This window comes from Mastigoproctus giganteus, chromosome 2, assembly GCF_048544385.1.
Source record: "Mastigoproctus giganteus isolate SK-2022 chromosome 2, ASM4854438v1, whole genome shotgun sequence".
Lineage (NCBI taxonomy): Eukaryota > Metazoa > Arthropoda > Arachnida > Uropygi > Thelyphonidae > Mastigoproctus > Mastigoproctus giganteus.
In genome coordinates, this window is record NC_143576.1 from 42,160,555 (window position 1) to 42,186,453 (window position 25,899).

General features: G+C 35.2%; 2 protein-coding genes across 10 annotated transcripts in view; one reads left to right on the forward strand and one right to left on the reverse strand.

Moving 5' to 3' along the window:
• Positions 1 to 24,479, forward strand: part of CdGAPr (GTPase-activating protein CdGAPr) — a 514,430-nt gene extending 489,951 nt beyond the window's left edge. For all 9 annotated transcript variants that reach the window (XM_090388748.1, XM_090388756.1, XM_090388774.1 and 6 more), the window contains 3 exons: positions 752 to 926; positions 6,489 to 6,633; positions 20,192 to 24,479. In XM_090388748.1, the coding sequence (XP_090244874.1) occupies positions 752 to 926; positions 6,489 to 6,633; positions 20,192 to 24,042 (4,171 nt within the window). In that variant the 3' untranslated portion in view covers positions 24,043 to 24,479. The remainder of the gene's footprint in view (positions 1 to 751; positions 927 to 6,488; positions 6,634 to 20,191) is intronic.
• Positions 12,521 to 25,899, reverse strand: part of Ufc1 (Ubiquitin-fold modifier conjugating enzyme 1) — an 84,982-nt gene continuing 71,603 nt past the window's right edge. Inside the window, exon 5 of the mRNA XM_090388831.1 lies at positions 12,521 to 12,586. Within this exon, the coding sequence (XP_090244957.1) occupies positions 12,578 to 12,586 (9 nt within the window). The 3' untranslated portion in view covers positions 12,521 to 12,577. The remainder of the gene's footprint in view (positions 12,587 to 25,899) is intronic.

The window sequence follows — 25,899 nt, forward strand, 5'->3', positions numbered from 1 at the left end:
TATAATTTACAGGAGAAATTCTGTTTTTTGATTTTCTTTGTAATAAATTGTGCTACTTCAACAAACCATGAGAAATTTTGCCTGAAATACTGCAAAGTATTTTTCAAATCTTTAATAATATAGTACACAGCTTATGTAATTTTCCTTGCATGTTTATTTGAGAGTTGGAAGAAAATGGTTGATGCCTACCAAAAAAAATTAAAAAGCACCCAGTGTTGTTTTTAATGGCCATTAGGTGGTAGTGTAGACAAATTGACTGGACCAGTAAATCAGGATGTCTTAATATTTACTTATAATAAAATTATGGAGTTTGGTTATTGATATAGTGACAGAATATTCTGGATTTAAATGGATGTTAGAGGTGAAGAAAGTATAGAATAAATTATTGTAAGACACAAACTATTCTGTAATGAAGTCAATACTGGGAGGAGTGTAAATGAGGTAAGGCACATTGAGAAGTCTTTGGTGCTTATATTAATTGTGATATGGATGGTATAAGTATTAACCTCCATAATGGAGATGTGAAAGATAATCACTGTGTCTCCTTACTGTTTATGATATACAACTCTGGAATCTTTGCTTTTATCAAGAAAGAAAGACTCCAGTTCTGTGAATTAGGCATCTTGATTCTTTTTTTCAAATTACTCATGGGGGGATGTGAACTGATTTCCTTTGAAGAAAGTTTAAAATGAGTACATTGTTTAATTTGTTCAGTAGTATTAACTTATCTCTTGCTATTTCTTTCTTTCAGTAAGCGTGGTAGCACTAAGTTGAAGAAATCACCTTCTAGTTGGAAATCTTTCTTTTCTAGAGGATGGCATACTAGTAGTGCTAGAGATAAAGAAAGAGGAAAAATGGTCCCTAGAATTCAGAGTCCTAGGAAGATTAGTTCTAGTTCATTGCAGCACTCTCCTCTTCCAATGCAGGTGAGAGTTACGTTAAAGAGTGTTTAATAACATGATTGTATGGAAGGCATGTGTTGGTCATAAGTGCATTTCAACAATGTAATTTTAAAATTGTATGTTGCAAGAGCAGGCTTATTCCACTATCCCTAAATTTCTGAGAGGAAATAACATTAGGAGCTGATTCCCAGGTCCTATGATGAGGAAAGGGTGAAACAATGCACCTAGTTTAATGGAGGCTTAGGTTTCTTCTCCAGAACAAAGGCAGTGCATTAGATTTCAGTCAGCTTGTAACATGAACACTTGGGAAATAAAATTGAGAGTTGGAGTGTGTTGTAGGTGTAATGAGTATACCTGATAGCTATACAGAGTGTGCTAGTAAATTAGAATGTCTTATAATGGGGTATTAGCAGAGGCATATGATGCAAGAAAGCAAGCTTATGCAGCATCAGTGAAAAAAAAATCTGTTCAAACAATCAAGTACCTGCTGGCTAAAGGCAATTCATGCACATCTATTCTATAACTGTCTTTCCTAAACCAGATCCCCTTGCAGAACTTAAGCCTTTCTTGGTAAGAGCACTCATTTGTTCTAAAATGAGGCCTAACCATTGCCTTGTATAATGGGATAATCCTCCCTGCTAGGCTGTACAATTACCTTCCCCCCGGCCACTATCAAGTCAGCAGTAAACTAATGTGTAATTTAATTAAAGACACAATTATTGTCAGGGGCTTTTAGGAGGGTGACTACAGTTGTCTGTGACATAGGTATAAACTGATAGTTCTATTTTTATATTAACAGTAGAAAGAAGGGGTAGAATCACATGTTCATATACCTGCTGACAAATTGAATATGTATTTTGCATCTACACATGAGGTTAACTGAAAGGAAAGTTGTTAGATCAATGTGTGTTCCTGGTAATGTAATGGACAACCATTTGGATCTATGACTGCTGTTTGTAGGGTGGTTTTTGCAGATACCAAAGCCTTGAAGTAGTGCCTTGCAATTTGACAGTTGGTGTAAATGGCTACATGATATTGCAATATCATGTAGCCGTTTGTACATAATTCTTTGCTGGACTATGGAGTTGAGTTTAACTTCATACATTTTAATCAATGGCATTAGATCCTAAAATCGTTCAGGTATGAGACAACATTATCTTGTTAATAATTGTGCATTTTGCGTGTAGGAAAGAAACAAATTACAGATGTAGCTGAAGAGTATGGTGTCCCTAGGTCAACAAAGAGACAAGATTATAGGTGCTGGAGCAATGGAAAAGCTGCAAGGAGATCCAGTAACTCAGGCAATGATCTGTGAGAAGGCTAGGTTAATTTTTGAAGAAAATTCCAGGATGTATCTCAGATCAAACCGATGAATTCAAGGCAAGTTGTGGGTGGTTTCACAGATATGGGGAAGCAGCTAGTGCAGAAGAGTTTGTGAAAAAATTTTAAGCAGCAAATTTTTAATGGGAATGAAACTGGGTTATTTTGGAAGTGCTTACCAAATTGAACATACATCCTGCAAGAAGAAGTGAAGCTCCCAGGACATAAGCCTATCTTGTTATTGGGAGCAAATGCAAGTGGAGACTTTAAAGCAAAGCCACTTCTTGTTTACCACTCAACATCCTGAAGTCCAAAGTGGCAGTGATGTGGAGATCCAATGCCTGGGTAGACCAGAAAGTCTTCAAAAGATTCATCACTGACAACTTACCTTTGAAAGCACTGCTGCTTCTTGGTGAACATTCTCGAAATGGACTTTGATGAAATCAAAGTCCAGTTTTTGCCTCAGTGATATGGTGTTATCACTGATCCAACCCATGGATCAAGAAGTAATTTCCTGTTTTAAAAACTTTACACCAAGCCTTTGTTTTTGCAGCTTTTTGATGTGACCCATTCTTCTGATAAGACACGGAAGGAGTTCAATATTCTTGAAGCCATTTCCTTTATTAAAACTGCCTGGGAGGGAGTGACACAGAGGACCCTTTGTGCATCATGGAAGGAAGGAACAAGTTCCTTCCTTTTTGCAGGATGACAAACTCAAAACACTCAGGAAAAAGGGCATGTGCCATTAAAGAAATTTTATTCCATTGGGAGAATGTGCAGTCTGATTGTTTAAAATGGCACCCCAATGCTGCTGTTGTGAATAGAATGATTGACTTGTTTAATAACACTAATATGCATCACTTCAAGGCTATCTTGAAAAAGAGGGAGAGACAGTCCACCCTTGATCAATTCCTCATCCAAGCCAAGAGGAGGGGTAGAACAAGATAAATAAAACATCCTTTCAACATCTAAGGCTCAATGAAATGCATGTACTCATTATGTATTTTGTGTGGTAAAATCAATAATATTGTGAGGCACCACTGTATACAGACATAGAAATTGGGTGTTTTTATTTTTGCTATGTGTGGAGCAAGGCTCACTTTTATTGTTTGGAATTAAAGGAAAGATCTGCTTGATTTATATTCTTACTCATTCTTCTTTATATAAACTTGTGAAGTATGTAGCATACTGAAATTGCTTTGTGTCTATAAAATTAAAGTACAGTAATGTACATATTTTTTTTTTAGATTATACAAAATTCAGCGTAATTAATAATCTACTTTGATTTTAAAATTGTGTTCAAGTAGCTGTTTTTCCAGATTACAGCAGGTTGTACAAAGGGTACCAGGAAAGTTTTGCAATATGACGCAACAATGAATCACAGGAAGCTGCATGTTGAGACATGTTCATACGTGCATAGTAGCTTCCGCGCCAAGTCGATGGGCTCAATTATTCATTAGTCGTGAGAGTGTAAAGTGCTTGCGATGGAATCGTGGTCACGAAATGAGATAAGGACAGTTTTGTGGTATAATTTCGTGCGTGGTTTAACCATAGACCAGTGCTTAGAAGAAATGACTCTTGCACTACATGATGATTGTTCACATCGTACAACGATATTCAGGTGGTATAGAGAATTTCAAAGGGGAAATTTCACTTTGGAGGATTCTGAGAGGCCGGGAAGGCCACGAACGTCAGTTACGGAGGAAAACAGGTGAGTGACCTACTGACAGATCGAGGATACTTTGGGCCTAAATGCACCAGCAATTCGTTTGATTCTGCAAGATCATTTGCACATAAAGAAACTTTATTCTCTCTGGGTGCTGCATCAACTGACTGAAGAGCAGATGACACGACGTGTGACTTGGTGCCGGGAGATGTTAAAAATGTTTGATAAGGGACAATCTCGTTATGTGAACAACATTGTGACGAGACTTGGCTGTACTATTGCGATCTGCCGACCAAGGCTCAAAACAAAGTTTTGGTCGTTGATGATGACGACACACCCGTAATTGTCAGAAAATGATAGCTGTATTTTTCAAATCGAGTGGAATTGTGGAACGTGTCATTTTGGACATGCAGAAGACAGTCACAGCTAAGTGGTATACTGAACAATGCCTGCCTAAAGTCAAGAATGGACACCTGGTACCTCCATCACGATAATGCTCCAGCTCACCGCGCCAAAGCCTGCACCGAATATTTGACCACGACAGGACTGAAACTTCTCAAGCACCCTCCCTACAGTCCAGACCTTGCTCCTTGCGACTTTGCACTGTTCCCGCATGTGAAAATGAAGCTAAAAGGGAGGCGGTTTTCCAGTGATGAGGACCTTCTACGGGCTTGGGACAACGAGTGTGCTTTACTGCCTAGTGAAACTTGGCAGAACTGGTTTAAAGATTGGAGAGGTGTATTGAATGTAGAGGAAATTACTTTGAAAAAATTAAATAAACAAAGCTGTATTGCAAAACTTTCCTAGTACCCTTTGTATACAGAGTGTTTCTGAATTGTGACTTTTATGGTGTAAAAAAAAAATCTCCCCTGGTTCATTTGATTTAATGGACTTTCCTTCTCCCATATTAGTCTGTTAAAGCAAGGGTTTATTGTATTAAACAAGTTTTTCTGTCTTGGATGGATGAAGTGATTGCATTTATGCTATCTTGAAACCTTTTATCTTATTAATGACTGCCATTATAAGTTTTCTGATTCTACTGGGTCTGTTATTGCATTAACTCTTGGTATTACTTTTATTTTTCCTCCACTGTTATTTAGAAATTGTGATGTACAGAGTCCTCTCAGTACTACAGTTTGTAATACATTGTGTTGAAAGTGGACAAAAATATTAAGTGTAGTGGCAAATGAAACTTATCACATTGCCTGTTCATCTGCTCTCCAGTTTGTATAGTCCTGTAATTTATTTGAAATACCTGGTGGCTGAAAACAGGTGAATAAATTGAGAGAGGTTGGTTGCAGATGTCTAGTTCTCCCTTGATAAAATTCATGGCCTGGTCTTGTGTACTGGATGTGTAGTTTTAGTAGTAACAAATGTAACTGGACAGTTGTTGTTCCCAGGATTGCAAGACATGTATCATTATATAAATTCTGTAATGGGGAAAGAAAGTCAAAACTGGTGCATTTTGTTCTCAGTGTTTGCAACTGATGACTGGAAATTTTTGTCCTTTTCTATAGTGAGGAATTAATTTAGGTTCTAATAGTAATGTCTCTGGGTGGATTTGAGGTATAAGGCAAGACCAAAATTCATTAACTTATCTTCGTTGAAGCAGATCATTCTTTAATGTAGAGGTGATTTACCACCTTATTTAATTGTTCTTTTCTTGGTCCAAATTGGAAATACCATAGCCTGAATTTCTTTGGTTGTGCTTGTTTATTGAATAGGAGAGTTTTATATATAAATTCATTATATTACAGCATTGTCCTGAAACTATCATTTCAACTTTTCTGCAGAATGATGGTTAGTTGGGCTTTGAGAAACTGATATATATATATATTTTTTAATGTTGCAGTTGAGTTATAATAAGTGTACTTGCCTTGCATGAAGGTTATTCTAAGACAAAATTTTGTCCCAAGTACTTATGAAAGAAATATTAATGGTGAGTGTAATGAGATAAGTCATGTCAGAATTTGTAATTGTTTTTTCATTCATATATAGCTCTTGATGTGATTGAAATATCTTCAATTATTATAGGTAGAGGTGATTTCTCAGCCCATCTGTCTAACTTCTCTAGATCCTGTTGCAGTAGCATACTGTCTTTAGTGTCATTAACAATCCTGCCAAGCTTTGTACCATCTACAAACTTGGACATTAAGCCTGATATACCTTCATTGATAAATACACAAAACAACAATGGGCCCAGCACAGAACCCTGGAGCCTCCGTTAATAACATTAGTCTATATAGAGCAGTGTCCATTTATTACCACTCTCTGCCATCGCAGTAACTTGCCCTTAATGCCATACCGCACCAATTTGTATGGCAGTCTTCCGTGTGCAACAATTTCAAAAGCTTCCTGAAATCCAAGTATATGATGTTAATGAATTAATTTATAATTAATTCAGGGATATGTCAGGAAATGAAATGTGATATAATGGTCTTACAAAGTGGCACTTGAGCTGTGATAAAGTAGGGATGCTATCACACTTCATCAGCCCTAAGTTTCTTGTTTACTGTTAGGTGTTTTGAAAGTTACTAAGTTTTATGGTGCAGGAGCAATTGTTTATAAAAAAAAATTATTGTATATTTTATCATTTGTAGGACAAAGCTGTAACTGAATTAGATGTTTCCCATACTAATCCAAAAAAGTTAAGAACTGTAAAAAGTGCAGAATCCCTGATATCTTCTTCAGGGGGTGGATTGTCCTGTCGTAATTCTGATGTTTTGGATTCCTTTAGTCCCTCAGGTAATGTAATTTTGCATGAAATCTATTTTGAAATATACTGCTGAGCCAGATTTTTGGTAGTGGCTAGAGATATTGACCCCATCAGGTAATAATTAATGTCATTTGAATGGGCAGTGATTGTAAACAAGTTAAACATGGTACTTTATTTTGTTGGCAAAGACTGAAGCAAGCCACTGATTCTTGTTGTATTGGAAAGTAACATGTTTAGCCTTTGAGATGAAATAACTGATGGTACATATGTATTTCTGTTTTCTTAGCTGCTATTAGATGGTCTGTTGTGATGAAAATATATTTGAATTTTTTTTCTCTCACTAAAAAAAAAAAAAAATCACTGAGTGTAATGAAAGGGCCTCGCATAAGTATCATTTCTTGTCCTTATATAAGGACAACAAAAATTCATTGCAAAGAATTGCTCTTCATCTTCAAGTGATGGAGGGGTTTTATTTTGTTGTCTAATGGAAGGTATTACTTGAAGTATGTTCAGAAAAATTGAACTGGATGTTATTTAAGAGAGTGTACTGTAGGATGGTGAAACCTTTAATGGATGCTAATTAGAATATGTTGTAATAGGCTCACTGCTGTATATATTCAATTTACAAGCTTTGTGGGAATGTAGAACTGGCTGGTGCAGCATAGGCCATTGGCTTTCTTGCACCATGTGGTGATGGCCACATGGTAATCTTCAAAGTGTAAAAACTAACTTGTCTATCTCTTTTGTATTCTTAGAGTGTGTGGTAAATTTCAAGTGGATATGTTCTGGAACATAAGAAAGGAGATAAATTGGAAATTATAGACCAATTAGCTTGTTATCCCACATCTACAAGTTGTTCACAAGGGTCATTACTAACAGATTAGAATCAGCTAATGGAGAAAGCAAATGAATATAAAACACCTGGCATTTGACTCCATACAGCATAAGGCAATGCATAGATACCCCATATATTATGATTTTGAAGAAAATATATGAGAGTGCTACCTCCTTTATTAGACTAGACAAAGACAGTAGGAAATTTAAAATTGAGAAAGGAGTTTGACAAGGAGATATATTGCCAAAGCTGTTTACTGTTGCCCTTGAGGAAGCTTTCAGAAAGGAGAGTACCTAAACCATTTACGATTTGCAGATGACATTGTGGTCCACGATCCCAAAGAATTAGAGGAAAATCTTAATCAGTTATGTACAGTTAGTAAGGATTTTGGAGTAAAGGTGGAGTCATATACTTATCTGGGACAAGTTATTAGCTGTAATAATGATAAATGGCTGGAAGTCACGAGAAGAATAAATTTTTAACGATAGCATTCAGGAAATATAGTCACATACTGAAGAGCAATATCCCAGTTTGTCTCAAACGTAAAATTATGAACCAATGTATACTCTCCACCATGACTTATGGAAGTGAAACTTGGGCACTCACCAAAAGAATGGAACGAATTATATTGGGAATCAGACTGTTAGATAAGATGAGAAACACATGGATTAGGCAGATGGACTAAGAAAATAACACAATGATATCCAAGAGGAGCTAGAAGAAAACCTGGAAGATAAAGGTGAATAGATGAAATTCATGAGTTTGTGGGTAGTAAATGGATGGCAAGTGCTTAAAACAGAAGGAACTGGAAAGGCCTTCATCCTGCAGTGGATTGAAAATGGCTAAGACAGAAGGTAGTACCATATATTTTCTCATGGCAAATTTGCTTTTGTGAATAAATTGACACCATTGACTTTTAAGTGTAATGGTTAGTTAGGTAAATTCTCTTGTCATGATATTTCCCATCGGGGTCTGCACTGAGTGATTCAAGAAAAATTTGTGTTACATCTGATCTGTGTCAGTGATTTATTTTTTAGATAATTGTTCAAAAGTTGCTTGCAAATATATGTTGATCTGAAGATCAATAATTGGGATTATAGTTTACAGCCATAGAAGGTTGTCTTTTTCACGGGATCTTTCAGCAAATTGACTTCCAAATTTGTCAAAAGGTAATGATTCTGTTTCTTGGTACTAAATTTAAATAACGAATTCTGAAATGATTTGATGTCCCCATACTAATCCTTTCCCTTATAGTTTTAAATTAAGAGCATTTAAGTGACTAAAACAAAAAAAAAACCCGTAAGATTTGCAAGATCAAAACAGCCACTCCATATTTTTCTCTGTCATTAAAATAATGATATAAAATTATATCTTTGCATTCAGCTTCAATTTCTGGAAGAAACAACCACATTCTGAATGTGGGAATAAATTTTTTGTTCACCAAAATATTAAAAATTGTGTATTACTTTGTGCAAGTGCACCATGCAGTGAGTTCCAGTTCTGATATCTATAATTTCCTTGGTTATTCTACCTGTCATATTTTTTACACCGTCAGTTGTCACTCTGTGCTAGGTATTTAATTCTAACTTTTCATCTGTAGATCAGTACTGTAATCCATGCTAATATATTTCATTTGTTCCATAAACTCATCATCACTGATAAAATGTGCAACTTGATAACTGGCAGTTACATCAGAACACTCTTACGTTGATCATAAGATTTATGCTTGGAATCATAGTGTCATTTTAAATTATATTCTTTAAAAACTCACCTTACACACAAAACATGCTGCTTTTCTATTGTACTCAATGAGGAATAGCCTTCAGTCCACCTTTGAGGATGATTTTTTTTAATTCAATACAATGAACAAGTTATATCAAATAACTTGTTAATAGAATTTCCAAATATGAAAAGATTGATACTTACATGTTTGACACAATCGTGCTTGACTTTTAAAGTAATTTGTGGCCAGTCTACTGATGTCAATACTTGTTGCATACTCTCCAGAAAACATTGAATGCTGCTTAAATTGGTCTTTTATTGTATACCAATATGCTGGCACTTGCAGAATACATCTTGGTATAGGGAAATGTATGAAACCAAGGGTTGGATAGCAGAACTCATACATTAAACTGACTGATGTTGACATGGGGATTTAAGGAATAATTGCACCTGTCTAAAATTAAAAAACTGCTTTCAGAAGGCAGTATGGTAGTGACTTTGGAGAAGCAGCTGATCTGTGTCTTGCTATAGTAAATCCTTTGTTGAAAAAAAAAAAAAAAGTGTGCAATGATAAGAAATCAAAATGAATTTTTCTGAATTAATGAAACTGATTACATGTATGCTAACCTCAGCAAAGGAGACACTTTCTTCTATCCCAGAAGTGTGTGCTATAGAGAGGTTTAACTGTATTTGTATAGTACATGGAGTATCAAAATATTTCTTATGTATTGATTTATGTTCAACAGATTCTGAGATTGTCTGTATCTCAATGAAATGTTCCTAGACTTTGAAAAGGCTAACACATTAAGCTATATTTGATTATCTTGCTTTCTGATGTGCCTTTGCTCATTGTACTATGAGATTGCTAGTGGTAGGAAACCTTGAACCTAGATTTCCAGTCTGCAGGATATTTGAATCAGATTCTGAGTGTCTAGAATACATTTTGTTACTTCACCCCGTCTGTCTTCTTGGGGGTTTTCTGCTAAAGAAGATGTGCTGTGTTAGAGTAGACAATGATGGAAATCTGATTAAACAAATGCTACATAACACAAACTGCTTATTAAGGTGGGAAGATGATATATAGAGCTATGAGGACTTAATGTGTATAGGGCAATGTTGACAAAAAGTTGTGAGTTAAGATTGATTTCAAACCCACCAAGTTAAGTAGAATAGGTAGTGTAATATAAGCACTGGGAAAACAAAATTGATAGGAGTGTGTTATAGGCCTAATGAGTATACTAAAAGGCGATATAGGGAGCCAGCAAATGAATTTTAACTTTCTGGGTGTTGTGTAGAATCTGTGGGCTGACTTTTTTTACAGCAGGCTAGAGAGGAAGCAGTGATCATAGTATACTACTCTGAAATTTAATTTTAGTCATAACTATTGTCAAGGGTAATTACAGTGGTCTCAACTTGATGTTACCAATAGCAAATTCTAGATGGGAAGAAATCAAAAGAGGTTTAGTGGATTTCAGCTGAAATACTGAGACATGTGGCAGAACAGAAAGTGAATGGGATGCATAAGCCTGTGGTATATATAAGAACTCTACTCAGCTTATTGACAAGATTGAATTGGTATTTTGCATCTGCATTAACAGATGAGGATGGAATCTATCTATTTTTATTAAGGAGGCAGCACATGCTTAGTCAGAATGTGAGAACATTCTTGGCAATGTGATTATATCCTGAATTAATAAAGGGGAATCAAAAGGTGACATGAGTAATTTGCAGACCTGTTAGCTTAATGTGAGATCATCTGGACAGGCATGCAATAATAACTTGTCTAAACAACTTGATAATTCAGTATGATGCTATTGCATAAACTGGAGCAACGTGGCATTAAGACACAGTGGTCATTATCATTGTGTTTTGTCAATGATGTATAGAAACTTTTCTAGTAGGGATAAGAAGGTGATTATTTGTTTTTAAAGTCCATGGAGGCCTCAGTTCTGAAAACTTAATGGTATTCTTCCACCATTTGTGGATAGCACAGTTAAAAGTTGGGTTGATCAGCAATTAATACCAACTTGTGTGAATGACATGTCTAATTAACAAAATTGTCTTTGAAATTACTCTAAGAAGTGTGGTTATCAGTGCAACCTTTTACCAGACAAATAAGATACACTGGATCATTTTCTTGTTAAAAACTAAATATGGAAGTATGTGTGCTGATGAGATTGAAACTTGTATACTCAACTGTATTTCATTCTGATAATTATCTTGTATGCAGTGACAAAAAAAAAAAAAAGTCCTTTGCATGTGTTGAGAATGCTCATATTTCTTACAAGATTTGTGTGTGCTGAAACTAAACAACAATAGGATCTGCAGATTGCAGTATCAAAAATGTGGATAGTCCTTGATCTTTTACTCTGAGAATTGCATGGTAGAAATAATATACATTGGGATATTTTTATTCAAAGTTTTAGGAACAAGAGTAGTTAAATGTATACAAAAACACTCACAGAATGGAACCAACCACCATATAACATTCTTTTCAAAGATGAAAATGGCTGAAGGCATTAGTGGTTTGTATATACTGACTGCTGAAAGAAATATATTCTAAACTGAAATGTGACCCAGCTGTATTATGTCATTTCTATGAGCAATGAAAAAGCATTGTGGTATTGAATGTAGGGTGAAGTTAGAATTTTAATAACAAAATGACAGTAGCGATGCATTTGCCGTTTTAAAAAAAAAATAAAAATTATCCAATGATGGTGAAATAGTAATAAATTTGTGTGTATTGTGACTGTTTCAATGTATGGATAGCCATATGTAATGTAAAGTTTATGAAGAAAAGAAGTGTGACCATTGGCCCTCTCTGAACAATTAAATTTTCATGAAGCTGATTAACTGTTATTTACTATACTACATATTGGGTGTTAAGTGGTATCCTGACATCTGTATTCTTTGTTGCTATTTATGTAAAATTGGATATAATCTTTCATGTGGCTTTTAACTAGTTAAATCCACCTCCCCCCCCCCCTCCAATCATATACTATGGACTGTATGGTGGTGGAGGCTTAGCTGTTGGTAATATCCTTGAATCAATTGCTCAGCTAAGGAAATTAAAGGTATTAAAAGCCTACAATGATGTGGGTTAATTAACTGATTGAAATTCTCTGCATTTATTATGGAATCATTCAAAAGTAGTTTCAACTTACATAATATCCTTACAACTTTCTATGACATGTCAAAGGAAAGAAACAAAATTGTATTATCAGACTTGAACCTGCAAACCTCTCTTAATTTTTTTCGTGAAATTCAGATAAATTGGAGATGGCATGACTTAATTATTAGCAATTAATGAATATATAAATAAGTTTTTTTTTTTACCTGAGCACACTTCAATGCATTCCTTACCTATGGCCAAGTATGTTATCTTGTCTGTAATGCACATCATTTAAATGTTATTCTCAATTTACCTTAGAGAGAAAGAAAGAAAATTAAATGGTGGCGATGTATTCATTCCTGTTATCTATATATCTAGAAAAATTAGGTTAGTTAAAGAACCCTTAGTATGTCATTAAGAAATACATTCTCACAACTCAAGTTAACTTCATTTGACTGATATACCTTATTGTTGCTAAGATAAAATAATTTTTTTAGGGTATATGTTTTTCAGGTGGCAATTGAAGTTTAACATTGACAAATGTAAAGTACTGCATATGGGTAGCAGTAGCCCCAGAGTAATGTATCAACTGTGTGGTAGAGAATGAAAAAAACCTGGAAGTAATTGTGCAGACAGTCTGCAAGAATAGCTCATGGTATCTTGTCAATGATATACAGCAGGGATAAGGAGGTGATTATCCCCTTATATAAGGCAGTGGTCAGGCCACATTTTAGGAAGGATGACAAGATTGGTGAATGGAACAAAGGAAGACTTGTTCTGCAAATTACAGTGTCTGGTGACTAGGCACCTGTGAGGTGGTTATACACCTCACACTGTGAGCTTTCTCAAACCATTCAAGGTTTGAGAAAGCTCAATGCTGATGGGACAAATTTGCCTTCAGCCAGTGGGTGGTTAATTGCTGGAACAAACTTCTATCTGTTGTACAAATTGACAAACATTTGGAAAGTTTATTTATTTATTTATTTTTTTTTTGGCTGTTGCTATACAGGGTAATTCAAAAAGGACTTTACAACTTTGTAAGTGTATAGAAATTTATTCAGGAGACTTATTGAACTGTCATATTGTAGCAAAAAAAAAAAAAATCAAATTTTACCTAGAACAGTCATTTTGGTTAGATGTGACTGCCATCCCCATCCGAACTCAATTTCCTCCCACATGTGATGTAACATCATCATCAGCCATTTTCAATCCACTGCAGGATGAAGGCCTCTCCAGCAACTTTCCAGTTCCTTCTGTTTTGAGCACTGGCCATCCATTTACTACTCAAAAACTCACGAATTTCATCTATCCATCTCCGCCTTTGTCTTCCACGTTTTCTTCTAGCTCCTCTTGGGTACCATTCTGTTATTTTCGTAGTCCATCTGTCATCATGTCTTCGAGCTATGTGTCCTTCCCAAGACCATTTCAGTTCTTTAGTTTTGATAAGAATGTCCTTTACTTGAGTTTGCTGCCTAATCCATGTGTTTCTCTTCTTATCTAACAGTCTGATTCCCAATATAATTCGTTCCATTCTTCACTGTGTAGTTCATAGCTTCTCTTCCATTCTTTTGGTGATATAACATATCCAGCATAACTCCTGTGGTGATTTTAGTTTTCAGCTCAACAAGAATGGAACAAACACTATCTTTAATGAAACCCCACAGAAAAAAAGTCTAGAGGTGTCAAATCTGGGGAACAAGGTGGCCATGCACCGACCTGGGAAAGGGTTGAAGAACCAAGAGATATTCACCTTTGGGTTGTCACGAACATGTTCCAGATGTGCACATGGGTTTTTGCTGGCTCAAATCCTGCAGTTGTGGGTGTTAACCCTACCACTAATGTCTCATCTATCTGCACTGGAGAACAGAACAACCTGTCTCAACAAAATTCTTGTGCCATGAGTACATTGTAGGCTCCTTTCCATTACAGCAGATTTTGTTTCTTCAAACCAAAACACACACCAAGTATGCTCCTGTGAAATTTTTGAAATGAAGGTTGGTGATGGAATTCGGTACTACATCAATGTTCTTTTGTTACAATATGACAGTCCAATAAATTTCTATACACTTAAGTCTTTTTTGAATCACCTGTATAAGAGTGCTTTCTTGCATCATATGCCTCTGCTAATGCTAAATAAAAATACAGGTGACCCCCGCTTAATGCTGTTAATTTGTTCCAGAAAAACAGAGTGCTGCATTCCCATAAGGTAACATATGTATTTGTGAATTGAAATCTGTGCCATAGGATATTTCCTAATCAATAATAAACGATAGTGAAAAGATGCACAAATGTCGGTCAAAATATTTAATATTAAAATATTTGTACATATAAAATATTCTGCATTACATACGTATATAATTATGTGGTAACTACTTACGTATCAAAATTAAACTTCCAATTAAAATCATGAAAAATGTGTTGATTTTGGCTCTCTTCCAAATAAACTAAAAGGGGTATTAATTTTAAATCCCCTGCAGCGTTACCACCCAACAATAAAGTCAACCGATCCTTTGCCGCTTTGAAACTTGGCATGTTTTTTTTCTTCTTTCATGCATTCGTTTCCACAAAAGTCCTGCTTCATCTATGTTAAAAACTTGTTGAGAAGTATAACACATAATTTTAACAAGTTCTTTTTTGAAAGTTTCAGCTCCGTGATCTGCACTTGCGGCTTCTCCCTGGATTTGGAATCTATTCAACCAGCCCTGATCAGTTTTAAATGGTTCCACATTTTTTTAAAATAATATTTAACTTAACTGAATTCTGCATTGGATATTATCTTCAATAAAATTAGTTAGTCTTTCGATTTCAATCCTAATAGTTGGCCTAGCCCTAGCTGCTTGTAGTGGAACAGCTATCTTTCCCGCTGCTAAAATTAATTCTTTATAATTAAACTTGCAAGTCCTAAATTATGGCACACATCCGCTTGTCTTTGACTGGATTGATTCACTTCAAAACGTCTACTTTAATTTTCAAATTCAGTAGTATTTTTCTTACATTTATAGTCTTCATACTGCACCTAGACGTTGTTGCCTTTTCATTCTTATTGGCCATTATTAACTCTTCGAAAATGTAACTGCATTGGTTGCATTAATTATGATACAATGTGCAAGTAAACTGTCCGTTACGCACGATGTCTAATACTGTACTGAGTGATGACTAGACTTCAGATAAATGCAAATATTACAAGCAATATACTTGATCATTTTTTAAAATGTTGATCTCGGAACTACGTAACAAGTCACTGTACTGCAATTAAATTAGTGTGCGAGGGAAACGTTTTAATGCTGTTTTGCTATTCATTTTCAAGCTATCGACTCCATCAAAAATGTAATCTGTAAAAGAGCATTATAACGGGGGCCTGCTGTACCCTTAATGGAATTGTTAAAATGATTTAGATGCATAACTAACTGCATTGGATAATTGGTTTCCATTTTTTTTGGACCCAATCTTTGGGATTCCTGCTAGTGATATTATAAGAAAAGTCAGTAGCAATTGACAATATATTCATTTCATTAAAATGTATCTATACTTACAGACTGATGAGATATCATGAATTTCACATAGACTAATAGAGGAAATGTAAATATGAAAGTGGATTTTAAATTGAAATGATATCCTAGATTTTGTGGTCAGGAAGAATTTACAGAAATATAATTTGGACAAAATTATACACAATTCATCATCACTACCAACTATTGAAGACTGGTTCAGCATAGTTTAACTGGCATATTCTGTCCACTATGCTTCCCTTGTAGGATGAATTATGGGAATGTAAGAACAATCAGTTGATTTTAAGCACCTAGAAATTTGAAGGAAATAAAAAGTTCTGGACCACACGTACTGAGATAGGAGAGCATTATGAGAAAGAGAGGAGACTGACATGTCTCTAAATTTTTCCTGCAGGGGAAAAGAATCATGAGGCAAGATTTCACTTTCTGTTGTGAGCCATTTAGTTGCAACTATCCTGCAATGCTCAGTTATAGCTGGGTGTTCACTGTTTCTGTAAATAGAATAGTGCAGATGGTTCTTTTATTGTAGCTTTATATGAAAAAACAGAGCAATATCCCTATATCTACCTTTGAAAGAATAGCCCAAACTGTATAATAGTGCTAAATAGATTATCCTAATAATTCAATTACAGAAATCATGCTGCAACATTGCTGTAAACTAGCACTTAATCTGAAGTGAAGTTGTTCATTCATAAAGCAAGAATCTCCTGAAAAAGCACGTTCAAATTGATATTTTCAAAAATAAAACGTGTGCTTTATACCATCAGTATTCCTAGAAAGCTTCTCATAATATTAAGATGTTATTATGAGGCTGCTAGCGATGTTTGGGATACAAGTTTGCTGGTCTACCAATCAGAGAATCAAAGAGATGTGCTATGCTAAAAGCTGTGAAGAAGATTGGTGCTGCTTGAAATGAAGTTAATAGTCATAAAAAAGGAACTTGCCAACAAATGTAGCCAAGTGGAAGAGTTGACTGAACAACCGAAATGTTTTAGCCTCTTTGAAAAATGAGACCTACTGTAAACAATGTCCTTTAGTGCTAAATGAGGTTTCCTTAGCCTTCTTCCATTTAGTTCCAACAACACTGTTCTGTCCATAGAAGTAGAATTTCACTTAAGCTTGCTTTCATGAATGCATTATGTAGCATCAGCCAAAAAACCCCTCCAGTTCAGCCTTAAATGTATTTAGGCTATTAACTTCTGTAACAAAAGATGCAAGTCTGTTTTCACCAATCAACTACCCACACATCTATTCTAGAACTGTGTTTCCTTAATTTGAATCTCTGTCCCATCAACATTGAGCCTGCTCAAACCATTCAACCACCTCACAGGTGCCTAGTCTCGGTACTTTTTTCTAGAAACTCTATATCCTTCATAAAATGAGGCCTCCAGACCTGACCATTGCTTTGTATAATGGGATAATCACCTCCCTATCCCTGCTAGCAAAATTCCTATATATCATAACACTTCAGTCTTTTTTAAGTGAATACACAGATGATTCATTAAAAATATTTATAATCAAGTTTGCATAAACCTTCTCTATTTCTTATTCAGCAAATACTTTTAGTTCACCTTTAGTATTTAAAAGATTAAAATCAGAAAACTTTGGTGATACAAAAGCTGTGCTTAAATTTTCATCCTTTGATGGGAATTCCCATCAAAATGAGTCATTCCAAAAATATCACTTCTTGAGTGGGCAAGATCAGTCTATTAATAAACTAACTCAAAAAGCATAGAAATTGAGTTCTGTTATCAAATCCTCATCGATAATGTACAATCTTATCAACCATTATATAACTCAATGAAGGCATGAAAATAGCTTGACTCCTGAAGTTTCTTCTTCAATTAAAAAATTATACTATCCTATCTACACCAAAACATCTATGATGTGTTGCTATTTTGGTGGATCTTAATTCCATCCAAACACATTCACTTTTAGAGTGAATGTCATGCAAATTGAAAAAAAAAAAAAAAAAACATGAAACCTTTCTATAAACATTCATAAACTACTAAGACACAGAAGGATTCTTGGATTAGGTTTGCATCCACAGTTACCAAATTCTCTTCTAATTGTAAGATTATGTCATCTCCCAAGTAGTATTCATATGATAAAACAATAGCAGAGAGATACAAATTAGGCATTTACTTTGTTAAAACAATCTTTAATTAGCTCAGTTGACAATGCAGCAATTAAATGATATGGATGTTGGTAAAACAGGTCTTTCTTATATGTAAAAGTTGAGGCAAACATGAAAAAAGGAACACCTGGTAACGCTTTGTTTCTATCCAAAAGGTGTTTTAATATTCTTTGAAATCTACATATGCTTGGCCTATTAAGAAATTTGCCTCTTGTAATACAAAGCTTTCTACTATCCTGTACTTCTTGGGATTTGTTATCAAAATGCTCTCTTGTAGCATTTAACTCTGAAAAAATTTCACAGGGCTTAGTTCTCAATGCTACACTTACACATTAAAATAAAGCAAACTTGCAGGTTACATCCAGAACCACCCTACATTTATTGGTTTTTAACTGGACTGTGGTGCTCTAATCCAGTCCAAAGCTTATAAGTAGTAGCAAATGAATTACTGCTAAAATATGGAGTTGATCAACTCAGAGTTTGATCTTTGAAAGTAGTGCAGAGAAAATAAATATGTAAGAACTAATACACTGGGAAAGCAATCCATTACATCCAAATGAGACAGCCATAACTGCAGTGTTACTGTATGCAATTAAATAAACCCTAAATCATAATTTATACCATTTTCCTAAGTGACCCTCCCTGTTATGATTATGGCTGATTCAGCATATTGTGACCTATATATAACCAGTGTATTCACTGGGACTCCTTGTTAATCATAAAGCACATCCTAGACTGTTTGTAGTCTTTGTGAAATTTATATTAGCAGCTTAAAGTACACAAATTACAATTTACCCTTATGCCCATAGCAGCTAAATCTTTATGGTGACTTACACATACTGGCTAAAAAAAAACCCCCTTCATATTAAGACAGAAGAAGTGCAAAGACAACTGTGATACAGGGTGGTCACATGTTGCCTCCTTGAGTATATATATATATATTTTAAAGAAGGTGGTCCTAGTCAGCTTTTCTAGCAAAACATGTACTATTAGTTGGTTACCATTCCTGGCATTTCCAATGTGCCAGCATACCATCTGATAACATCATGAAGTAAGAATGGAAAAAATGTGGATCCATCAGGAGCTATGATTGGTTTCTCTAATGCATTTAACAATACTTCAAGAGCAAAGCTGTTGTACTCTAAGGAAAAATTGGACATTACCAGTTGCCTGCCTATTTGGAAGCCACTTGTTTCAGAGAGGGGGAAGAAAAAAAACCAGAGGAATCTACTTGTAGTTGTGCCAAAAACCTGATGAAGTGATGGATTTTGCTTGCTGTGATAAGCCAATCCAAGCAGTGGGTTCATTGATACTGATTTAAGGTTGGATGTCATGGCCATTTTATAAGTGACAGTGCATCATATAAAACAGTTTGGAGTACATGACATGGATTTCCACCATCCTCTCTGGAACCATAAAATGGTTCCAGTTAGACCAAAATGCACATAAACACCTTAACAGCAGCCTGATTTGATTGTGAATAATGTTTGTTTTTTTTTGGCTAGTCTAGCAAAGTGCAGAAAAGTGGCTGGGATCCTTTTTTGTCTGGTATGCTAAAAGTAAGCTGAATGAAATTATTAATTTTGCCAAGTTAACAGTAGTTAAAATTATGTGGCCAGGAACTTCTCAATTATGGTTTCACTGCTAGACCATTGAAATGAAAACTGTCATTTGGCTTTTGTTAGGATAGTGTGAAAGTTGAGTGGAGTGTATATTTATTTATTATTATTTTTTTTTTCAATTTACTTTCTTGTAATTGAAGATTATTCACAAGTGAATAATATGTTGAGGCTTGTAAAGACATGTTAATGCATTTCTTATGCTGAATTAAAAAAAAACTGTTTATAACAACCTGGAATAGAGTAATGAAATCACATTATCAAAAGTGCCGTATTCAATATATTAATACTTTTCTTGGAATGTAATCTGAAGTAACTGTTTTCATTTGTCCTCTCATGTCTGCCTTTCTGATTGTACTACTTCAATTGTTACAGAGGAATCAAAGCAGTACAATACAGACTGAATGTTAAGTGTGATACTATTGACAGTATTCATGAAGTGCTGCTATTTTTTCAGTAACTATCACCTTTTTGGACAAAGTCTGGTAGACTGCCGGCATAATGAGGAATTTTTAAGAAAGTATTTTCCTTCAGTAATTTTATTATGAAGTATTAATTTCTCCTACTTCAGTTGAAAGACTATATTGTAAAGAATTACCCATAGTTTTTATAGTTACGTTTACTCTATTAATTGATTTTTTTCCTTTTTTCAGATGTTAGCAGAATTCCTTCTTGGCAGCCTACACCAGAATACAGTTCTCTGCCAGATGGTACTCCTGAATACTCTTCTCCTTCAAAATCACCAGGCTACCATAAACACATAAGGTCTGTTTCTCATGACTCTTATTTTGAACATGGTGTTGATATTCCAGTACAGGAAGAACAGGAGATGGAAGAGGATGACCTTATATTTCAAAGGACTTGCAAATCCCTTTTGATGAATCAGGTTTATCAAGATAATGAAGGTGATAGTGATATGGACTTCCAAGAATTGCTTCATATAAATGGTGAGTTAATTTTTGAGAGCAGACATCAAAAATGTGATGAAGGAGACAGTTCCTATGCATCTCCTAATGGGTCACAGAAGACTGCTCACAAACAGAAGCTTATATGTGCTGATTCTGATGTATGTACACCTAAAGTTCAAAAATTAAGTTCCAAGATGCATCCAAGTGATTTTCATACTCAAGAGTGTGAAGAAGATGCTTTGAGTTTTAGTGGCCAAAGTAGCTGTGATGTATTTCAGGAAAAACTAAATCCAAAAGATCAAAATGAATTAATTAGTCAAACCATATTTTCTGATGGTTTAAGTTTGTTGAAACCGTCAAGTCTTTGCAGTTCAGAACAGCTCATTGGAATGGATGTTTCTGCAAGAGAAACAGACTCGATGTTACAAACATCACCTCTGCCATTAGAAGATAAGCAAGAGTCAAATTGTAAACTTGAAATTTCATCTGTAGATAATGCACCTTCACACAGTGGTTCTGCTGATAATATTAATAGTACTGAAATAGATGCTAATAAGACAGTAGTAGAGAGATATGGAAATGAGAAGACTGTTATTGTTGAAGTGCATGCTACTCAGGAAAGCTCATCATCAGATGATGAACAAGATGAAAATTCAAAATTATTAAAGAAAGATGAATGCAGTCTTCACGAGGCTGTTTTGGAAGAAGTGGATAAACGGAGTAGAGAGGAAAAAATGCATCAAAGGCCTGCACCATTGCCTGATACAAAGGAGACACGAGAAATTCTTCTTAGTCTTTCAGTAGAAGCTACTCTTTCAGATACTCTTAGTCTTTCTCAGCTACTATCTTTTGATTCCCCAGAACAGAGCCTATTTTCTGAGAGTTTTGCTCAAGAAGGAGAGGAAGCAGTTGACATGTATTGCATCCCACCTATGGATAGTTCTCTAGCTACTCCAGAGTCTCCAACTATGGACAATGTTTCTGATATGCCTAGTAGTAGTAGTGCAGAATCTGAATTAAGTGGAAGTCCAGGAGATGTTGAAAAAGGAGAATCATCTGAAGTACAAACTGAGATTACTGATCTCAAGAGGGAAAATGTGCCATTCACAGAAGAATGTAAAGGGGATTCAGAAGCAGCCATAGAGCATTATAAAGTTTCTTCAGATTATCGCAATGCTGGTCTAGAAATGAAAGATCCTGTTTCTGACTTGGACATTAAAGTTACTGAAGCAGCTTTGAACATGTGCCCAGAACATAAAGCTTGTGTTGAGAAGGAGTTCAAAATTAGAGAGTGCTTAGGAGAACAAGTGAATGAAATAATGATACCTTCTGATGCATTATTAGTGACCACTCATTCTTCTGTGGAGATGCCATCTTTTGCTGATCTTGTATATATTGATGAAAAGAAGTTGTCTCCTAGTGTTATGGAAGAAATTGATCATTCTGCAGTGTCTGGTGTAAAAGGCATGCATGCAGAACCTTTCTTTTCTGAAACCAGTGATAACTTACTTGGCAGCTCTTCTGGTTTAGATTCTGAACACACTGTAATTCCAAAAGTTGGAGAGGAGATATTGGAACAGAAAACTCAAATGAAGAAATTACACGAATCACAAAACAGTTGTGATGCTTATTCTTCTGATTTTAGTAGTCAAGATGCTTCAGTTTCTCCTTTTATTGGAAGAAGGAAAATTTGTATTGAAAAATTATCTCCAGTTTCACCTGTTGAGGAATCTCGAAGAAAGTTTGAGTCAGAAATTGGTCGAACTATTGTTCGTGATCGTCAAATGAGGCAAGAGATGGAGCAGATACAAGCTGAATGGCAGCAGAAAGCTCAGCAGAAGCAAGATGCAGTTACTGGACAACTTTCAGACAGACTGATTAAAGAGGATGATGATGATATTCTTTTACAGGATGTTGAACTTCGAAGATCTCCTGGCAGGCAGCTGGAAATTTCATCTTCAGATGTTGGAAGGAAAAGGATTTCTGAGCCTGAAGAAGTGTTAGGTACAAGTAAATATGACTTGAGAGGTGACCACAAGCGATTGTCAGAACCACCACCTTCACAAATGTATAGTCGCTATTTAAGGATGGAGAAAAAAGCTTCGGTTAAGGAACTGTTATCTAAATTTGAAAGCCAGCCTTCCAAGGATGAGGCAAGTACTGTTCAGTTGGAAAAAACTCCAACTGCTGAAGAATCACTGCCCCCACCCCCTAAATCAAAATTATCTCAACCTAGTTTGTTTACTCAGTTGAAAGTATTGAAATTACAGTCTTTGCAACAATCTTCTTTGCTTGCATCTTCTATTGAACCCTTGCAGAAAAGCTGCTTTCAAGAAACAGTTGAAAAACCACAATCAGAGTGTGTAGTGATGTCAAAGTCATCTATCACCAGGATTCCATCTCCAGTATTTTGGAAGGAACAAGAATCTTTAAATAAAGAAGAGAGCCTTATTCCTAGAAAAAGTCAGCATTCAGACAGACCCCAGAGCCTTGACATCGGCCGGCCACCAAAATCTTCTGTTTCAAGGTCTCAAATTTCTAATAATATACTATCTGATCACTCGCCAGTTTTTGAACAGGCAGAAGCCACATCAACAAGGTCACCACAGAACAAAATGCTTCATTCCCCCTCCCATACAAGTTCTGATGTGAATAGCTCTAGAAAACCTGAAAGTCCTACCTCAGTGAAGTCTCCTGAATCTCCAGTCAGTCACTCAAAGCCTTTAGAAAAAAGACCTTCCATTTCTGATAGAAATGGAACAAGAAGAGAAAGGATAGATCGTTACAAAGAAGAACGCAGAGCACAACTTAGAGAAATGTTACAGCTGGACAGTATACGGACAGATATAAATGAAAAAGATAAGATTCAAATTAAATTTCGTTCTGGTAGAAGTGGTACAAGCTCTATTCCATCTAGTCCCAATCATGATTCCCATGCAGATGAGCACAGACATCTTTCTCCATCTAAGAAAGGAAAAGACACAGACAGTGAAAGTTGGATGGAGATTTCATTTGCTTCTTCTGTTAAATCTGAAAATGGAGATAAAGGTAGAGCAAGGACATCAGATTTAGAACACAACATCACTCAAAAACAAGAACTGTGCAGGTGGCAAACCAGTCTTTCAGATAAGAAAACTGCTAATGAATTGTCAAGTGATGATTTACTTGGTAAGGTTCAGCATACTGAGACTGTATGCCCAAGTTCAGATAAGGAGAGATTGCAACGGATTTCTCCACCAAAAGAAAGACCAAAATCATTACCCCCACCCACATCTAGGGGTGTTACTACAGACACACCGCAATCCCCTGCTGTGCAGGTGGGTGTAATGAGGCCAGAAAAGGAGGTAACTTTTTTAGAAATGGACTCAGAGAATGTGCCAAAACACAGGTCTCCTCATTCAAATGTTATAGCCAGGAAACATGAGGAACTGTCTACTAGTCGTGGACTCTCGGCTGTGCCCAAGTTAGTACGTGAACGTGCAGCCATGTTTGAACGCTCCAGTGATACTTTTGGTGCTGTAAGGTCTGGCCAGGTGCCAGGACTTCCTTCAAAGGATGAAATTTCAAAATCTACATTTTCCTCTTCCCATCATTAAAATTAGTTAATAAGATTGACTAGGAAGAGTTGTTTTTTTGTGAAAATAAGCTCAGGTAAAACATTAACTTGTTTTGATTGCTAAAAGGCAGTCAAAGGTTTGTTGAGTACAAGTCTTGCATGCTGTGCATGTAACTTTTGAAGACCAAATAATGTGTTGTGTATTAAAAAAGTGAGTTGTTAATTGGGACCTTATTTGAAGGGGCTTATGATGCATAATTATAAGCTAATACATGCAACAGCCAATGGGGTGGGATTAAAATTCCACTGCATAAGGGCTTCCACAATAGACCAAACCTGAATGCAACTGCCATGCCCTATTGTTGCAGAGATTAACCACTACATACTTTAATAACCCCTTTTTATCCTTCCATTCATGAATAAAAGAAAACTGCTGGATAGCCATATAGTTACTTGTGGTTATTCCAACTTTTTGAACTCTCTAACATATTGTACTTTTTTTTTTTTAATTTAAAAATCTACTTTCTATACTCTTCCTGAAAGCCTTAAATGCATTGCCTTTAGATAACAATAGTAGTTTGAAACATTAACAGCAGTTGTATTTAGAGAAAACCATTATTGTATTTTGCTTTACTCTTTCAGGACCATTTTCTCTTAGAAATAGTAAAGTTGTTCAGGTAGAACCAGGCTTTAATATACTTATTAAAAGAAGTTTTGCTACAAATATTTTTATAATGTGTTATAAGTTTTTTCAAATTCCACTTTAGCTTGATGTTTTTAAATCTTTTAGTTATCTACTAAGTGTTCTGTCAAATGTTATAGGTGTAAATAAGCCCTGTATGTATTGATTCATGTAGGTTTTTTTTTTTAATTATTCAATACAAAGCAAGAATGGTGCCATATAAACCAAATTTAGGCACTGGTTTTCAATGTTTGTTTATAATCATTTAGATACATTAGTGGCAGCAGTTGCATGGGCACTCACATGTTCATTTAGTAATGCTAATATTTAACTTTTATATTCTGATGTGGTCCCAATACAACATAAACTGTAAATTTTACAAAATATATTAAAAGCTTGATAACTGTTTTTTTTACAGAAAATAAATTCATTTTATTCTGGGGAAAATTTTCTTTTAAGAATAGCTGAAGCTCCTTTGAAAGGTTTATGTTAAAGCTTTCTTTATGCATAAAGAGAAATACTACTACTCCTTGCAAAACTAGTCAGGTAGCAATTTTGACCATAAAAATCTGTTGGATGTTTGCTTATAGGTATAACTAATTTCAGTTAAGGCTTCAACTATTATTGTACAGGTACATGTTGGAGCTGTGTAATTAAATAGGCAAATTACTTCTAAGATAAATGAAAAAAAGAGAAGAGCTTGGCTGGCTTGCAGTAGGTACAGTATAAATCTTTGAAATGATAGTTGTGGTCATATGTATGGAGTAGCAGTAATACTGTGATATTTCATTCCTGGTAATTCACTGCATTTACACACAAGTCTTCCATGTTTAGTTATTCCATACTGTTCACTGAAAAATATTTTTATTTGATGTGTCAATAACTAAATTTTATAAAATATTGGTGCTGGGGTCACAGTTTCTTACATTGAGATTTCATTTTTGCTATTAAAAAAAAAAAAAAGTCTCAGAAACTGGTTTATGCTGTACACATTCCTTGCCTTTCTTCAACTTTCACATTGTACAGTTAAGTTTGTAATGTAAAGAAATTTCATGTGTAATATATTGTCATAAATTCATTATGTACAGAAATCCAGTGATCTCAGAAACAGTCAGAAAATAATGTGTATGGGGATTTTGAGGTCCTGAAAGAGTTAAAGTTGATATGCAGTTTTTAAGTGTGTTTTAAACCGACTCTCAGCTTGAAATGAAATTA